Source organism: Aulostomus chinensis, chromosome 14 (assembly GCF_037954235.1).
Source record: "Aulostomus chinensis isolate RoL2024-O1b breed Wild chromosome 14, RoL_Achi_v1.0, whole genome shotgun sequence".
In the NCBI taxonomy this organism is placed as follows: Eukaryota; Metazoa; Chordata; class Actinopteri; order Syngnathiformes; family Aulostomidae; genus Aulostomus; species Aulostomus chinensis.
The window spans coordinates 23,290,709-23,307,560 of NC_141333.1; the positions used below are offsets into that span (position 1 = coordinate 23,290,709).

The window sequence follows — 16,852 nt, forward strand, 5'->3', positions numbered from 1 at the left end:
TGCTGGACTCGAACATCAGAAAAGCAAAAACAAAACAAAAAAAAGCTAAATCCCAGAGTGTCAGTGGTTATTTTGTGTCAGTGGAAGTCTTAAAATGCCTTAAAGCAACTGTTTATCAATGCAACGATTTTAAGCTGAAAACCGACGAATGAGACTTGTCCTTTTCAGTCCGCTATGTTTTTGATGACCATCCTCTAATGTCGCGTATGTCGCGGGTAGGAGAAGGTCACTGACATCACATCTTTAACGTGTCAGCGAAGGAATGTGGATCCCACAAGTCACATGAGCGAGCCCACACTGAATCCTACGTTTGACGAAAACGCCACGCCGCTTCAGCAGATGCCCTAAAGCACCTGTAGCAGTGTAGCATCCCCACACATTCCGTTCCGGTTCTCTCGCTGCGGCCCCTCGCACACCGCCTCACCCGTCTGTCGGGTTCAGTTAAAGGGGGCCGAGGCTTAAAATCCAGAACAAATGTCGAAAACGATGTCTTATTGTTAAGCTCGTGTTCTTCAGTAACTACAACTAAAATTCTGTTTTTGTTTTTGTCAATAAAGACAATTCTTAGATGAGCATTTAAGGCCAAAGCATGAACGTGGTTGTCCTTTATGACTTCACTACCTGTTGTCTTTACTTTCACTTCCACTGCTGCGTGAGTGTTTGCATCAATCACACCCAAATTGCTCATATTTGAGTATAATTTACGAAACAAAAAAAACACATGGAAATAAATCCAGTCTTTGCAATCTTTGAAACAAAAATCCCCAGGTTGATTTGTTGTTTGGAGCGAAAACATCACTCACGCCCGGAAATGTGCAGAAACCCTCAGGTTGGCGTGGCAGGAACGCCGAACACGCCGATAAATTGTGTCCTGGCGGTAACTGATGATGTGACCCGTCCCCTACTGATCTCTGCCAGCTCTGAACGTAGAATCAATCAAAGTGGGAGACTGGGACCGATCTTCAAACCAGTGCAGAACTCCGACTTCACCTGCTGGTAAATTGAAAGAAGTGGAAGGGATTTGACGACGATGACATCTGCTGTCGACGGAAGGAGCTGCACATTCCGGTTACAATCTTACAAACTAAAAGTAATGCTTTTCTACAAATGTTTACATTGTAAGAATATATCTATATCTATATAAGGGGAATTATGGTGTAACTGTGGCATCTTTGCTGCTCCGCCAACGTGAAACTCATCATGGAGTTGATTCGATCGAACCAAATCCTCCTGCGAGAGTTTGTGGCTTCTTCTGCTGGCACCTTTGGGAGCTCAGCGCGTTACGAATTCCCCATTTTGTTGAGGAAATCGTGAAAGCGTAGGTGCTGTTAAAAAAATGATACGACACTAATATACATATTTAAAAGGAATTATGAGCTTATCTTTGTGACAGTGACTTTTAAAATTGTAAAAATCAGTGTGTAAAAGAATCATGAAAGTTTAACAGTGAATTATGAGAAATTGATACAAAGCAAACAACAAAAAAGGGAAATATTTTGATTCAACTTTAAGACTTTACTTTTTTTTTGCTAATTTAGTGTAGAAAATTCTTATTCTCACCAGGATGTATGTGATTTTTCTCTACCACCAAATTTATTTGTCAATAATAATTCTTTGTCTACGTTGGCGATGTCTTATTTACTTCTCTTTATCTACAAATTTAATAAAAGACTTTGATTCTCAAAAAAAAAAAAAAAAACAACCACCAAAAAACAAAAAAGCCTGGAGACGTAAGATTACATTACCACGTCTAATCGTATTATAGCAGTTTTAATGCAAAGGATACACTTATAACACAAAATAAAATCTGGACAAATGAGGAGAACTGCAGTTGTTGTTCTTGGTGTACATTCAGACGGGTCACCGTACAGTGGAGCGGCAGAGGGCTGTGGTAGGACTGGTGGAGGAGCAGCTCGGGGTCTCAGGGTCTGTGTCGTCTGTTCATGAGGCCTTCCTAGAGACAGACTCTGACACACACACACAGGGATACACGCTATCAGTCCAGACTGCAGAAACACGTTCACCGACACCCTAACCATCGTTTTCTGACCCTCTGATGACAGCGTGCATCTTAATTATGTCATCAAATGTCACTGAAACGACTGGACGATGAGCGTCAAGTCGCCAACCAAGTAAGTCTCTTGAGCGTTACCTGTGATTTACTCATATTCTAAGGATCTTCTCCCATTTCGTGGCTGCAAATTCAAGCAAAAATTTTAATAAGTACAATGATGTCATGCAGTGAATTTATTTATATTTGCAGATGTCAGTGTGCTCGTACTCGGTAGAGGAAGTAGCCTCTGCTCTGGATCCCTCCAGGTCCCTGAAGCTCAGCCTGGGCAGGAACGACAGACAGAAATGCCTCTGTATTATTCAGCGGTTTCTCCGTGTTCAGGAATCATGATGAGATTTTATGAGAGCATCTTTCATGAAGCAGCGATCACATTTGATCCTCATAAGAAGTTGATAAAATCATAAATCGATGATTTCATGTTGCTCTCCAATGAGACGCATAAAAAGGTTTTAAGAATCCCATCACGTTCACATCCTTGATTATTTCTGATGTGTAGAAAAGTCAGCAGTTAGATACATTTTGTTATGAGTACTAATTGTGTTGCAATTCTGATGTGAAATAGTCTTTGCTGGGGTCACAACATATTTCTGAAATATACATACATACATAAATATATATATATCATTTGAGACTTAAAAAGACTAACTTGTATCATTATTATTATCATTATTTATAGGCACCTTTCCAGACACCATGCAGAAAACACAAAATCAATATAAAATATTTCAAAATAATTTAAAGTGCAAACAATGAGACGAGCAGGAGGTTGCAGTTTGTGCTGCGGTTGTGCCCGACTGCGTTACACGAAGAGGTGTTTCTAATAGTACAAATATTACATTAGAAACTCCTTTCAACAGAATAAACTCCTGCGTGAAATCCCCCGCCTCCACCCGGGCTGTAAAGCTTCCTCACGAAGTAGACTGAGGACAAAAAACAGAGAGGCTTAACGCTTTGCCAAAGCAAAATTTGTAGCAGTTGCATAAAAAAAATGTGGAGTGGAAATGACGCGGTTGCTAACCCTGCAGCTACATGACAATCACGCCGTCGACCTGCCATCTGATTGACATCGACTGTAATGTGAATTCTTTAAAAAAAAAAAAAAGTAGTTCAAATGCACCAAATACGCATCACTGAAATAGAACATTAAATACTCTAAAAAAGAATTGTTTCTGTTTCTTTTTTTCTGGCTCTTTCGTCGCCTTAGAAAACAAAGTTTGTTTGGCTTCAGAAAAAAACTGGTGTGAAGTCAGAGGTGAGGGCTGGGTTTGAAAAATCCTATAAACGAACAGGAGAATCTGTCTGAAATGGCGTGAGATCATATTTAATGACTTGATTTGAAATAATTAGAATTTGTAGTGTCTTTTTTTTTTTAAATGGATTTAAACTTTAGACTTGTAACAAGAAGACTGCAGATGTGGAACATCAACAAAATTGGGGTTTGGAGACATTAAAAAAAGCTTCCTGAACTTTATCAAATCACGTTGTGTAATAAAACTGCGATATAAAACAACAACAACAACCCTAAATCATACGAGCGGACAGTGGGATCCCGGGGACGGCAGAAAGCGCCGTGTTGGTCTTGATTTCCCCGTCTCTGTCACAAAGACACCAGCACACTCACGCTCACATGGCTTTTCCAAAACAAACACCTCCTATGTTTTCCACTCATGATGTCTCAGTGTACACTTTGTGAACATCAGCGCTTGAAAGCATTGAGGGATACGTTTATCCGCCTGCTGCACTAATTTTAGACTATAATTACTCTCAGCTTGGGAAAGAACAGCTAATGTCGACAGCACCCGCACAGGGAGAGGGGGAGAGAGAGAGGGAGAGAGAGAGGGAGCGATCGGGAGGGAGAGATAGGGAGGGTAGTGGCCTGGTATGAAATGGAAGCATTACTACATGTGAGCTCAGGAAGAGGAAAACATTCATTGAAGGCAACTGGAGAAAGTAGCACACCCACTTTGACACTTATTCAATTATGCAAGCTGCCGCAGTGACATTTTCTTTTCACCAACTCGTTCTTCTTCTTCAGATTAAACAATTCTGCTTTTGCAGTTGAGAGATCAGAACACGTTCTCTGAAAATACTGACATACTGAAGTCACGTGACATGTTTCATTTGTGTCGGGACAATCTTGACTGTGAGTGTGTTTGCTTTTGAGAAGACTGAAGACTGAAAGGAGAGCAGACGTGAGTGGTACATACGCGCATGGAGACTCCTCTCTCTCTTCTGGTGTGGAGGTGAGACAGTAGGTGGAGCAGTGGGTGCAGCGAAGGGGTCTGACCGAAGCCCCACGCACAGACAGAGAGAAGCAGTCATGAGTAACAGCTCTGTGTACACTGGCAACCAGAGAAGCAAAATTTCCCTTGAGATCGAGCCCCCCCCCCCAAAAAAACGCAAATGTGACACAAATGCTTGCCGCAATTTCCCGGCAGCGGCCGCGTCAGTGTTGTGATGAACAGCTCCCATTCAGAGTCAGCGAGGGAGAAAACAAAGCAGCCTTGCGTTTCTTTAAGATGTCTGGTCCTCCAAGGGAAGGTGTAACCTGGGGCAACTGTCAGTTTCCAAGTGTCGGAGGTGGATAAATAAAATGCAGAGCTTCATCAGACACATCGAAAGTCCTCACCCGACTACGTTTCATGATTCAAATTTACTTCATGTTTCAAAAGTCCTCTTGCACAACAGCGAACTGTTTTTCCAAAAGCCAGTCAGTTAGAAGGACCAATACTGGTTTGATTGGCAACCTCTGGATTGGACTCACACAAATGTGGTTTGAAACAAATAAAAATGAAAACATCTGCCCTGCACATGAAGCCCTCTTGTGCCCAGTAAACGTCCCTGGTTGACATGCAGCTCACAACTCGGGCCAGTAAGAAACCAGCGTCTTGCAGCCTTTGTCTGCTGCATCCGTGTGTTCGTGTTCATCTGGGATGGTAAACAGGCTGCGACGCCTCAGCCAGCCCACGGTGTCGTTTAGAGGGATCGTTGTGGGTTTTGGGTCACATTGTCAGTTCACTCACAAAGACAAACGTCTCAGAAGACGGACGGCGAGACACTGAGCTGCACCGGATAAACATGCACAGAGTTGTTTTGCTGTCATTTATGATCGCTAGTACCTGCAGCTTCTCACAGTTTTTCACTGATGATGATGATAATGTGTGTGTGTGTGTGTGTGTACTCAGTCAGCACACACACACACACACACACACACACACACACACACACACACACACAGAGCGTAATATCACCATTTATTCCTAATGGAACCGGAACATTGCAGTTGACAATCTTGTGTCGAGTTTGGAGGTGTTTGTTTTTTTATGGCTGGGTTTTGCATTCCAGGCGTTGAAGTGTGGAAACGTTACAAAGCCGCCTTCCTGACGTGACACGCAGCTCTGGCAGAACGCTTGATTCGAGTTGTCTATCACACTTGCGCAAAAAGTCACAAACACCTCACAACACAATGAGGGGAGCTTCCTAAGGTCAGGCTACAGGCAGGAGCAGGGACCATTTATCTGGTTATCTACTCACCTCCTGCCACAGGGAAAAACCTTGTGGAGTAATGAAGTAAAAGCTGCACTTGCAGTTCCATCAAAACCAATCACAGACACCGACGAGGTTTTACAGCACAGTGAGGGAAGTTGTACTTACCCTTTTACTATCTTCTTGCGCTCCACGCTCCTGAGAAAACAACAAAATGAGTTTTAAAGCTGACCTTCAGTCAGAATTGTACGGAGCTTCACCGAAAAGATGATCAAGGGTTGGCGTGCCACTCTGCCCTCCTCCGCAAAACCAAATCACCAACACTGGTGAGACTGGTGAGACGACAGTGGACTACAGAGACTGGGTACCTTTGACTTCTGAACCAGCAGCAAGATGCAGAGTTCTCCTAACACATCAGATGCCTGGAACACACCACAGCGAAGGGTTGCTCTCACTACGAAGTCATCCAGCACATGTAACAAAATAAAGAGAATTTGCATGTTCGGGTGCTCACTTACTGAAAATGTCAGGTCTGCAGAGACGTAGGCTGAGCACACGGCGCCTATCTGTGGAGGGCGACAGAGAATGAAGAGGAGGCAGGAATGAAGAAGACAGGAGAGCGCAGCGCTGCATACCTGGCTGAGGAGCTGCCTCTCATCTGTCGTGGCTTGCTGAAGTTCGGCCGGAGCACCTTTGGGTTCAGACAACAGACACACACAGAAATACCCCATGATGAAGCTGCAGGGTTGGGCGCTGCAGTAAAAGTACTGCTGCAGTAAAAGTACTGCTGCGTGTAACTGCGTTGTTTTGTATTCTATTGTGATGTACTGCCTGGTGGGCGTCTAGTTTAGAAAAAAATTAACACACATTTCACAAATCCAAACTTCAGTCCCACAATATTTTTTAAAATCATAATTATTATGGATGAGGTTAGAATGAATCAGAGAATTACAGGATAGGAATCCCAAAATGATTAGGTTTTGATCTTTGATACCAAAAAAAACCAAACACTTTTGCAATATTTCTGATATGTTAATAAAACTGAAACTTAAAAAAAAAAAAACTGTGATCAAAGTGATGACGTTCCAGCTCAGACCCAGAGAGTAAACGATCATAGAATTCGCCTCAGCACATGAATCATATGATTGGTCTTTATTATAAGTGGGAAATCTTCAGTCCCACATCGTAATGAAAAGATAACTTAAAACAAATCAAAATCACGAGGTTCAAAGCTCAGAGCACCAAACGACCTCGTCATGCTCAGACGTGAATCCTTGCACGTGAAGTTACTGTTGCTGACGCATGTCTGTTGTTGTTGTTGTCGTCTGAAAGTAAACAAACAAATCTGAACAAAGTTCTGCTGATAAGATCTCAACACTTGCAAAGACTGATCAAATGTCCGCGCGCGCAATCAATCACATATTTACTACACATGAAGACGGTTCGATTCTATTGTCGGTACACAGAAACGCAAAACGTTCAATCTTTACTGACATTGCAAAGAAATTTAAAGTATTTTAATTTCTGAATAAATCCTTAAAAAAAAAAAACAGCACAAAGTTGCACTTCAGGTCAGGCGCAGTCCGACGACTGGCGCAGACCGACGCAAGGTAAAGGAAAGAAGGTGCGGGTCTTACTTCTGCAGGTTGGGACAGTGAGGATGAGCAGGGTTGCCAGGGTGACGCTGGCCGTGCCGAGGGGACTCATGGCGCTGCCGCTGGGGCTGCTGGACGGGCTGCTGCCGCTGCTGGAGGCTCTGCGCTGCGCAGACTGACTTTGGCACTGGAATGTCTTCATCTCCTTCCCGCTGACCTGCCCTGTGTTTTTGCTTCGGTCCGCTTGGCTCCTTGTTCTTCTGAGAGGTTGGGCCTGACGTCAGAGAAATATGTAGGCTCGTGTCACACACACTTACTCACTCACTCACACACACACACACACACACGCACGCACCCCTCGCGCGCCATTAACACCTGACTGCGTCACGGGGAGCTTTGCGCGCGGGAGGCCAGTGGTGATCCACAGGTTGACCCGTGAGAGCAGAGGTATGCACGCCTGCGACCACAACAGACTGCAGTTTAAGAATGAAAAAGGCATTTTGACACGCATTCCTATTTTTTTACCCCGTCCTTATACAAACTATTTCAGGTCAAGTTGTCCGGGGTGACCCGTGTGCCAGCCTGTATGTTATTTGAAGTAATTCCGTTTAACAAAACTGGTCACATGGTACATTTGGAGAAAACAACTTTTCTGACAAGGCCAATGTGGTAAAGGCAACTGCGCTCCCCTCCTGTTTGTGTCCTTCATTGATCTGTTGCTATGGGACCTTCACAAACAAACGTCAACATTGTCATTCAACAAATGGAAATAAGGCCACTTAACACCAATGTGTATTCCCATAACTGGATTAAGTTGACTATCATTTGACAGGAAATGTGGCAACACTTGTGCGCAAGCAAATTTGACATCATTTTGGGCTTTAACTCTCTGGTGGATGTAAAACTTCTCCTTTCTCACCCCAAATAGGTTTGTCACTAGAAGACAGTTTCACATACATCTGATGAAAAGGGAAAGTTTCTCATGCCAGAAATTTGGTGATTATATTTGAAAGTACTCCGCATCGAGTCGTAATGCAAGTAGATAGTGTTTTTTTTTTCAACAATAACAAACTTCAAATTGCTTGTTCTACTCCTTCTCCCTCGATATGAAGACACAGATGCTAAAACTTGTTAATTTGAAAGTTAATTCCCTGTTTAAATGCACTAAAGTTATTACAGGATCACAATTTGGTTCATATCATCATTGACATGTTACCACTGGATTCTTCAATACATCTTAAAGTTTGTTGCCGAGATGCTCGCAAGCCTTTTCTTTCAAGTCCGTATCAAGTCTCTCGAGTTTCCCGCTCTCCACGTTTAGTCAAGCCATTTCCCCGTTATGTATTTCTCCCACTGAAACTTTAGCCGCTGGCAGGAATATGTTGCTGAATTTCAGTTGTAATAATAGCACTGGAAACACTCCTGCTTTAAACATTTCAGTCAACACCAATTAGTCAAGTTAGTTAGCTATTAAGCTGTTAGCAAGCTAACATGATGCCGTTGAGCTAACGTTGGACATGTTTGCTAACGTCACAGTTGATGTTCAGATTACCAAGTGGTTGACCTGTTGGAATGGGTCTTAATATGGTTTGATGTGGTCGATCCACATTTAGAAATCACAGATTTTACTTTGTCAGTTCTTTAGTTAAACTTTTGAGTTCATTTGCGTTTTCTTTGGTTAGCGTGAGGCTTTCATAGCCCACCAGAAGAGCAGGGATTCACACGGCAGGAGACAACAGCATTTAGCAGGTTTCTACTACACCTCTGGTTTATTGCCATCCAAAACAAAAAAGCCACTTATGAAAAAATAATGATGTTTTGAGACAAGGGGACAGTTAATGACTAATGAGGTTAAAGCACAATTGTTAAGAAAAAAAACTTAAGTTGCCAATATCACATCGTAATATTTAAGTTTATTAGACGGTGGTGGGTTTTCTAATGTGTGGGCTCACTCAATGGATGAATAAGCAATTGCATGGCTCCAGGTAATGTGGGGGTCTAAGTACCCGGTTGGGCCCTCCATAATCCTTGAATGACAGTGTTTTTGGCACCCTGAGATACTGCCGGGCTAGGATGTGGTGCTACAATCCTGCTCACATAAAAGCAACACTTGTCCATCTGCAGAGTCCTTTGTTTGTTGCACCTCCCGTTTAGAGGCACTGAGGCAAAACCAGCTCAGGCACAAATGACGGATAAATTAAAAATGTATTTAGATGTTAAAAGAGGATGCTTTCACTTTTACCGATTTTGTTCTCTGGTCGTATTTATTGTGTTATTGGACAAAGTTGACCGTCTCCCATGAAATAGAAAATGTCTCGACCGTGTTGTGATACTCAGTCGTAAAGATGCAGTTCATGCTGGTATTTTAGAGCAGATTATCCCGTCGCCTCAACAAAGATCTTTTTTGATGCGGTGTCCCATGTCTTAAAGGGCACGTATGAACAGTGACACTCCCTTTCATGACCTGAGGAGCCTCAAAACACATTTGACTTCCATCCCCAGAAATACTGTGTCAGTCCGTAACGTCTGAAGTTTGGGAAACAGTTTGTTCCTGAATACAAATCCGACGAACAGCCCAGCCTGTGTAAGTGTGTGAAATGACTGTAACTGTATAGCGTACCATATTTTCACTTTAATATTTTCTTCAACTATTGCTATCACAGTGTTATATCCATTCATAGTATCAGAGTACCCTTTTGAAACATTACAGAAATATCTTTTCTGAGAAAAACCTATGTAATGTGTTGCTCACTGTGTGACGATGAGTGTGTGAGGATGTAACTACTACCCGTGTACCGCTGAAGCGTTTCCTTCTGCAAAACCCACCACGACTAAAATGAGGTGCTTTTGTTGTTACCAGTAAATGTGGATTAACTGGTTGTAATTGACAATTGCTGCTGTTGGGTATATATTCATTATGGTGAAGAGAAAATGCTGGACAACTTGAGGCAGACAGATTATGAGAATATATGGGATTGGCTTCATAAGGGTTTTTGTTTTTTTCAGAGAAAAATGTGTAACTTGGGGCTCACTTGAGGGATGAATAAAACCTGTTATGGAAATGATAATTAACCCGTAATCTCAAGAAAAACTCTTGTGCAGCCTTCCTCGGGTTCCGTGTATGTTGCCCCTTTGGTACGCACATAAATATGCTGCACTGACACTAAAAAGTTTGTTGTTAAGATACATAATAGTGATTCATCACCTGCATAACTGGCAGGAAACTAAAGCGCATTTGTTGTCAGATGATTGGAAAGTGAAATCCTGCGCTCATCCCAGAGTTGACGTGTTGGAGGGCATGAGTGGCAACAAACGCACGTGTGCCGATAATGGAGCAGTTCCAGGGAGTCGTCATCCCCACCCTTGTCATCCTCCTACACTAATCTATCTGGCCACTTTAATTTTCCACTTTTCCTTATTATGTGAATGAAGAAAAATAGGTCAGACTGACAAGCTACAGTATGTTGTTTTTGCAGCTAAATTGCGATTAAGTCACACTGAGGTGAAAAGACAGCGTTTTGTTTCCATCTGAGCAGACTCAGTAACATCGGAGCTGATTTGCTTTGGCCTCCTGAAAGCTCCAGGGAAAGCGTCACCCGTGCTCCACCCGTCCTGATGAGTCCTGAAATGCCACGGCCTTTGAAGAGTTTGCTTTTATTATGCCTGAGTGCTCTGGTCTAATTAGCTGGTTGAAGCTGGAACCCAATGGCACCGAACAGAAGGTTATGATTCAGACGGTGCGGCACCTTGAAGTCTTTACACGGATTACGGTCCTGAATGTGTTTGAAACAAACTAGGAGAATGCAGAGGCTGCACCCAATGGTCACCTTGGCTTGAGGTGTCAATGTCGCAAACACTGACTTATTCTACTTGCGCGTTTTCCCAAACTAGAGTAGTACATTGGTGATCAGCCCCACCCGACCACAGCTTTCTCCCAAGTAGGGGTGGCAACCTCCCTGAGTGGTTTATGGAAAATTACATCTGTTTTCTAAGTAGCAGGAGGAGGAGGAGATGACACGATTTTCATTCTTGAGTGGATAATTTCTTTTTCTTTCTTTCTTTCATTTAATGAATACACTGGTGTCTAAATATATAACTGTGACTTGCCAGGGTGTCTGGCGAACTGTTGCGCTTGAGTCTTGACGTCGCCCCAAACGAGACTCATTCGGAGTTCTCCAACACAAACGTGCATCCAGGTGGAAGTGAACGATTCTCCCCTGGAATAACATACGAAGCAGCGGCATTGCCTTTGCATGGTTTTAGCTCATGCTTTCGATTTGGGTCCTTTTTGATATAAGGTAGAGCCGGAGTATTCCAGTCCGTTAGATTGGTTTTATTTGCTGCAGTTATTACCAGCAGCATGGCAAAAACATGTGCAGAACGCAAGTATAGACAGAGTTTTACATTAAAACAATTACTTGTGTGCAATTTAATGGCAATGTCATCAGAGAAATGCTGGTTATTTTGGCTGACCAAGGTCTCAGTCTCTGTGTGCCAGTGACGATGAGGTTGGTGTTGGTTTTGCTGGTTAATCCGAGGCAGAAACGCCAACACACACACACACACACACACACACGGGATACATCTGAAAGCTTTCACATAAGACCGAATGGCAACAACTGCATTTAGCTCTTGTACCAACATCCTGCATTAAATGGGAAAAAGAAAAAAAATCTAACGTTCGGCAATTTTCAAGTTTGAGCTCTCATTTTTCACTCCAGCTGCGTCTTTGGGAATCTTCAGGTGTTTAGATGTGAACGTGACTAAAATGTTCTCCTCATGTTATCCTGGCCAGATGTCACGGTCGTGAAATGGTGCCGCGGTTACGTCGCAAACTGAATTAGACTTTGATTGTTAAAAAATTACTCGTTCGTTGTGAGACTGCGGAATGTTAAGATGGCTGCGGTAAATATGATCATAAATACGCTGATAGTATGAAGTAACTCAAACGTACTCATATTACATGAGCTGTTTGGCTCTATTGTATTAGACTGTAAGAATCGCTATATTCTATGATTAAAGTGAGCGTCACGTTGTATCCAAGCACTCTCCCAATATCCTGTCCTAAATGCAATAAACATGCAAAATGCAATCCTCCTCCTCTCACGATAATCAGTGTGACATGCAGCATGCTTGTGCTAATTAGCATAAAAGTGTATGCATTAACCAGAGTTATTACAGTGTCCTGTGAGGGGGGAGGAGGAATGTGTGTCCCCGTCATGAAGAATCGAGCGGGAAATCCACTTATTAAACCTACAATACAGAGAAATCTAATACTGACGGGTTGCTGAAATGTGGCCATCATCAGCTGATGATTGATGAGGAAATTTCAGAAGTGAAGAAAACCGTTTTTTTTTGGCAATGTTTACATGTTCCTCAGTATTTGTGCAGATATTGTCATGCTGTCCACCTCAGCCTGTTGTTGCTGTGAGTTGGTCTCCTTTGAGTGTTTGATTGCAAGGTTGTAGTCCTGAGGGCGGAGTCTGCTACAGTGGCCCAGTCCCGCCAACACCACCACCACCCTGCCAGATCAGAAACTCTTGTTCGCCCAGTAGCATCAAGCGCTAACTGACTCTTTGCTCGCCTGCCATTTTACCTCTTGCCTTGTGTTGAGGCTGATCTTGGTTCGTCTCCTGCCACAGCCTGACTCCTGCCCATCTCCTCCCCTCACCACCAGGAGGCATCCTTCTGTCCACTCAACAATCATCACCCGCTGTAAGATTTCCACCGGCTCAGTTCTCTTCATTTTCCCCCTGTTTATTCCACTGTGTTTGAGCTGAAGCGTCAGAGCCGGTAACTTTTTTCCAAAGAGTGCTTTCAGTTTCTCCTGCCCCAGTTTCGTCTGCCAGCCAGCCATCATTTCCCAGCTCACCATACCCTGTTGACCTGCCACCTCCAATAAATGAACCTGCTTGTGTAGTACCTTGATTCGTCTCTGTAGTGTTGGAATCAGAGTCTCTGGTATTCAGTCCTCAAAAATGTTATTTTTTTTGGTCAAATATAGGGCACATCGACCAATATTGAGCATCGCGGGTCAAACCTATACAGAGGTGAAAGCGTTTTGGTGTATTTTTCCGAAGACAGATGAAGCGGTGCATATGTCTTTTGGATGAGAGGTGAAGCGTTTTCCTCAAGGTTAGTCGCACGCCATGACCTGGAAGGCTAACAGACTCCTGATGCTTTTTGGGGCTGACCAACTTTAGAAGGGTGAATGGAGAATGCTGAACGACTGTGGTGGTGAGGTCGTAACATTTGATCGCAGCTTTGCTGCTTGCTACTTACTGAAATTGGCCCCTTTCTCTCTCTGTCCCGGATTTCCCTTCAATGAAAACACTCTCACTATTAGAAAAACTATAGCTTATATGCAGCTGGATGCAGGCGGAGAAACACAATGAAAACATGCTTTCGCAGTTGGAATAATTCTTGAAATTTATTTTCTCAAACATAAAGTAACAGCTCCTAATGGACCCTCTTTTGTGTCTGCTTGGACGGATTGTTCCAGAATGCTGGATCTGCCATGATAGCCTAAGATTATGTCCACCAGCGACGCTCACGGGTCTTTCAGGCCAAGTCTCAAGTCTTTAAAATCAAGGGTTTTATCGTAAACATGGCGCAAGGTGGCACCCGCTCAAGTGCAAGCATCATTGTTAGAATGTTGTCACACCGAGTGCCCTTTAACGAGTGTATGAACTTGTGTTCTGGCAGGAGCTTAAGTATATTAACGAGGCCGGTCCGGCACAATGGTGGTGTGTGGCTGCTATTTTTATACAGCAGAAAGATGTCTACGCCATAGACCAAGGAGGGGCGGGTCTTTGTTCAGTGGCGTTTTGTGTGAAGTGCTATTTAAAGGGCACATCAGTCAGACTTGTAGATACACGGCATCGCAACGTGGAAACATCGGCTGCCACCTCCTCCCAGATCTGCTCCACCTCCTCCAAGGCCTGCTCTCCCTCTTCCCAGATCTCCTTCACCTCCGATGGCGTCAGTGGATGCCTTCTGCTCCATTTTTTTAATCATAAGTCGTGCACACACCTCACCTGGTGCACCAGGAGGGCTATTTTTCCAGTTGAGATGCGCTCACTTCCCCAGAGTTGAAATGTGTGCGCCGCTGACAAAGCAACATGCCAAGTCCTGGCGCCTCCGACGCTTAAAAGGAACGACACAAGGCTCTCTGATTGGTGCCCTTTCTAAAAGTGAGGCTCCTTCTAACTTACACCGAACAAAAGGTTCACAGGAATAATAAAACTAGCAAAAGGCACAATTTGAGGTCAAACATAAATTTACAACCTGCTTCTCACACAAAGAGTCAGTCAAAGAGTGTGGAAGGTTTAGATCCAGTTTGTCATTTGTGGGCAGCACGGTGGAGCAGTGGTCCTCACTGTGGCCCCCGTCCAGGGTGAACCCTGCCTCTCACCTGAAGGCTGCTGGGATAGGCTCCACCCCCCCACCACCCTGAACAGGAGAAGAGGTAGAAAATGGATGGATGTCATTTGTGTCGGATGCCATCAAGGGAGATAACATCAGTTTTAACTCCTTCAAAAATATGCAAATGCCACCTGATCATGACGATTAAAAAACTCTTATCAAAATGGTCAAGTTGATAAAAACTATGAAATAATTGCTTTTTATTATGAGCTGAGATGAACAGGTAGCAACGCAGATTAAAGCCTAATTCCTTTCTTTGTTATTCTGTCCTGCATCCATCTCCCTCACAACATTTAAATTCATTCATAATCGTCGTCCTCTGTCTCTCCAGTTCCCACTTTTACACATACTTCTATGTAAACAGGTCGGAATGCACTCTTGCAAGGTCACACACACCACGCATTTGAAATTACATGATTACTTTAAAACAAAATCACACCATCCTAACAACCAGAGAGCTCTATACAAAACACTGCTCATGTAATAGCAGCTCTCGCGCTTCATTCAGTTTGAAAGACCAGCATGTTCTTCTTTATGTGTAATTTGGCAGTGAGGAGCGAAGACCTCACCTTGGGAGGAGGTTAAAGAAGGGAACACTTTCAAACAAGTCACCTTATAGCTGCCCACATTGTTCTGGTCCATAGGAGGGAGGCGGGCGTTCGAATCGGTGGCGGTCAGGTGTCACTTCATTCATTCACTCCAGAGCTAAAGAGTCACAGAAAATAGCACAACAGCCAAGAACACTTGAACAAATGCGTGTCTGAAGAGGTTTTTCTGTTTATTTCATTTAACTGTTTGCTGTGTAAAATCTGTGACCTTGAAAAGAAGCAGAGTACTTAAAGAAGTGACGGTGAGTGTTCATGCTTTATATAAGACGACTTATTAATGCCGTGATGGTGAAAGTGCAACAAATATGGATCTAAAACAACACTGATGCAGCAAACATATTAAAGGGCAGCACCAAATGCCATCCAGATAGCAACTTAAATGCTTATGACTCCACATAGAAACAGGAAATGCTATCAGTCTTTCATCAGCCGTGTGAATGTCAAATGTAGATTACGGAGATGTAATCGCCGTCCCCTAACGCTGCACAGCCGCTACCTAAGCCCTTTTGTTTGCATGTCATTCACCATGCATGTCACCGGGGGCTTCCTGGTTGCGCAATGCCCTCCTAACCTGACAACTTCATTGGAAGGGGGACACCTCTCACCTGCAGCCTTGTGAGCATCGTCTGAAATCACAACAGGCAGGACATGGCTACCGATTAAATATCTTCGAGTCCCACTTTCCAAAAGGCAAAGGGGATTCTGCATTAATTACAACCAAGCTGAAATTGTTGTTTTTGCGTGTGTGCCAGCACCAGTGCGCTGTGAGAACCAACGTCAGCACTGACGACAGACCTTTGACATTCACAAAATATATGGACAGAACAACAGAAACGATGGGTGAATCATGCCTAAACCCCGAAAGACAGAAAGGTGAAGGCAGTCTGTGTATTTTTATTTTGATATTTGTGTTTGTGTGGTTTATAGATGTATGTTGAGCTTGTGGACAGGAAAAAGATATTTTTTTCCAACATGTTGTTTTTTTTAGATGTAGAGAAAATACCTTTGATGAGTTGGAAATAATCTTAACAAAGAGCCTTTTCTATGGTGCAGGTCCATCTGAACAAGACGGCTCCACAGAAGTGATAACTAAAGAAACATGGCAACTTTCAGGGGAAAATAAATGCTCATTTGTTAGAAAACAATGTGCAGACTTTCAAATATGCTTATTTACTAGACAACAAGCTAAATACCCCTCTGTGCTCTTGGTATGAGGGAGGTGAGACCCACAGAGACCAGCTGGTAGTTAGCTTCGCATAATGAACGGATATGCTTCAGCTGCATTCACATAATTATGGTAAGATTTATTATAAAATAAAAGGCAAGGCAAGGCAGTTTTCTTTGTAGCCCGTTTCCACCACCAGTTTGTCTCCAGGCTTCATGGCATCATAACAACATCCTCTGCCCTCGGAGCCTCACATCGACTGAGGAGAAACTCCATAGAAAACCCTTTAACAGGGAAAAATGGGAGAAACCTCAGGGTGAGGAGGGGAGGAGGATCCCTCACCCAGGAGGGACAGACGTGCAGTAGATGTTGTTACAGACAAGAAAACAGTTTATAACACAGAATGTTGGAAACATGGAAATGTTAATAACAGCTGAAGAAGGAAGCTTCTGGAAGGGGAGGCAGGGAGAGCAAGCCAGCTTGATGGGGGACTGAATGG

The 16,852-nt window shown here is 43.4% G+C and overlaps 1 protein-coding gene across 17 annotated transcripts; it reads right to left on the bottom strand.

The window, feature by feature from the left end:
* Positions 1–1,576: 1,576 nt before the first annotated feature.
* Positions 1,577–12,551, bottom strand: nmu (neuromedin U). 17 transcript variants are annotated; one of them, XM_086224677.1, is made up of 10 exons: positions 8,390–8,823; positions 7,531–7,612; positions 7,198–7,429; positions 6,196–6,251; positions 6,079–6,126; positions 5,929–5,982; positions 5,729–5,758; positions 4,282–4,356; positions 2,282–2,335; positions 1,577–1,967 (listed from the first exon to the last, which is right to left on the bottom strand). In XM_086224677.1, the coding sequence occupies exons 3-10, from the start codon at positions 7,355–7,357 to the stop codon at positions 1,737–1,739; spliced, it is 708 nt and encodes a 235-aa protein (XP_086080803.1). In that variant the 5' UTR covers positions 7,358–7,429; positions 7,531–7,612; positions 8,390–8,823; the 3' UTR covers positions 1,577–1,736. The 17 variants fall into 17 exon arrangements, with proteins under 17 accessions (XP_086080803.1, XP_086080794.1, XP_086080802.1 ...); XM_086224684.1 differs by lacking the exons at positions 7,531–7,612; positions 8,390–8,823 and adding exons at positions 2,153–2,195; positions 10,361–10,509 and having other exon boundaries at positions 1,828–1,967; XM_086224668.1 differs by lacking the exons at positions 7,531–7,612; positions 8,390–8,823 and adding an exon at positions 12,437–12,551.
* Positions 12,552–16,852: the final 4,301 nt, after the last annotated feature.

Excerpts from the sequence above, each read along its gene's own strand:
- nmu (XM_086224667.1), bottom strand. The coding sequence starts at position 10,390 with ATGCGCTTTAGTTTCCTGCCAGTTATGCAG. Across the intron at positions 5,759-5,928 it reads TGCTGGTTCAGAAGTCAAAG|GAGCGTGGAGCGCAAGAAGA; the intron begins GTACCCAGTCTC and ends TTGTTTTCTCAG. Across the intron at positions 4,357-5,728 it reads CGCAAGAAGATAGTAAAAGG|ACCCCTTCGCTGCACCCACT; the intron begins GTAAGTACAACT and ends GGCTTCGGTCAG.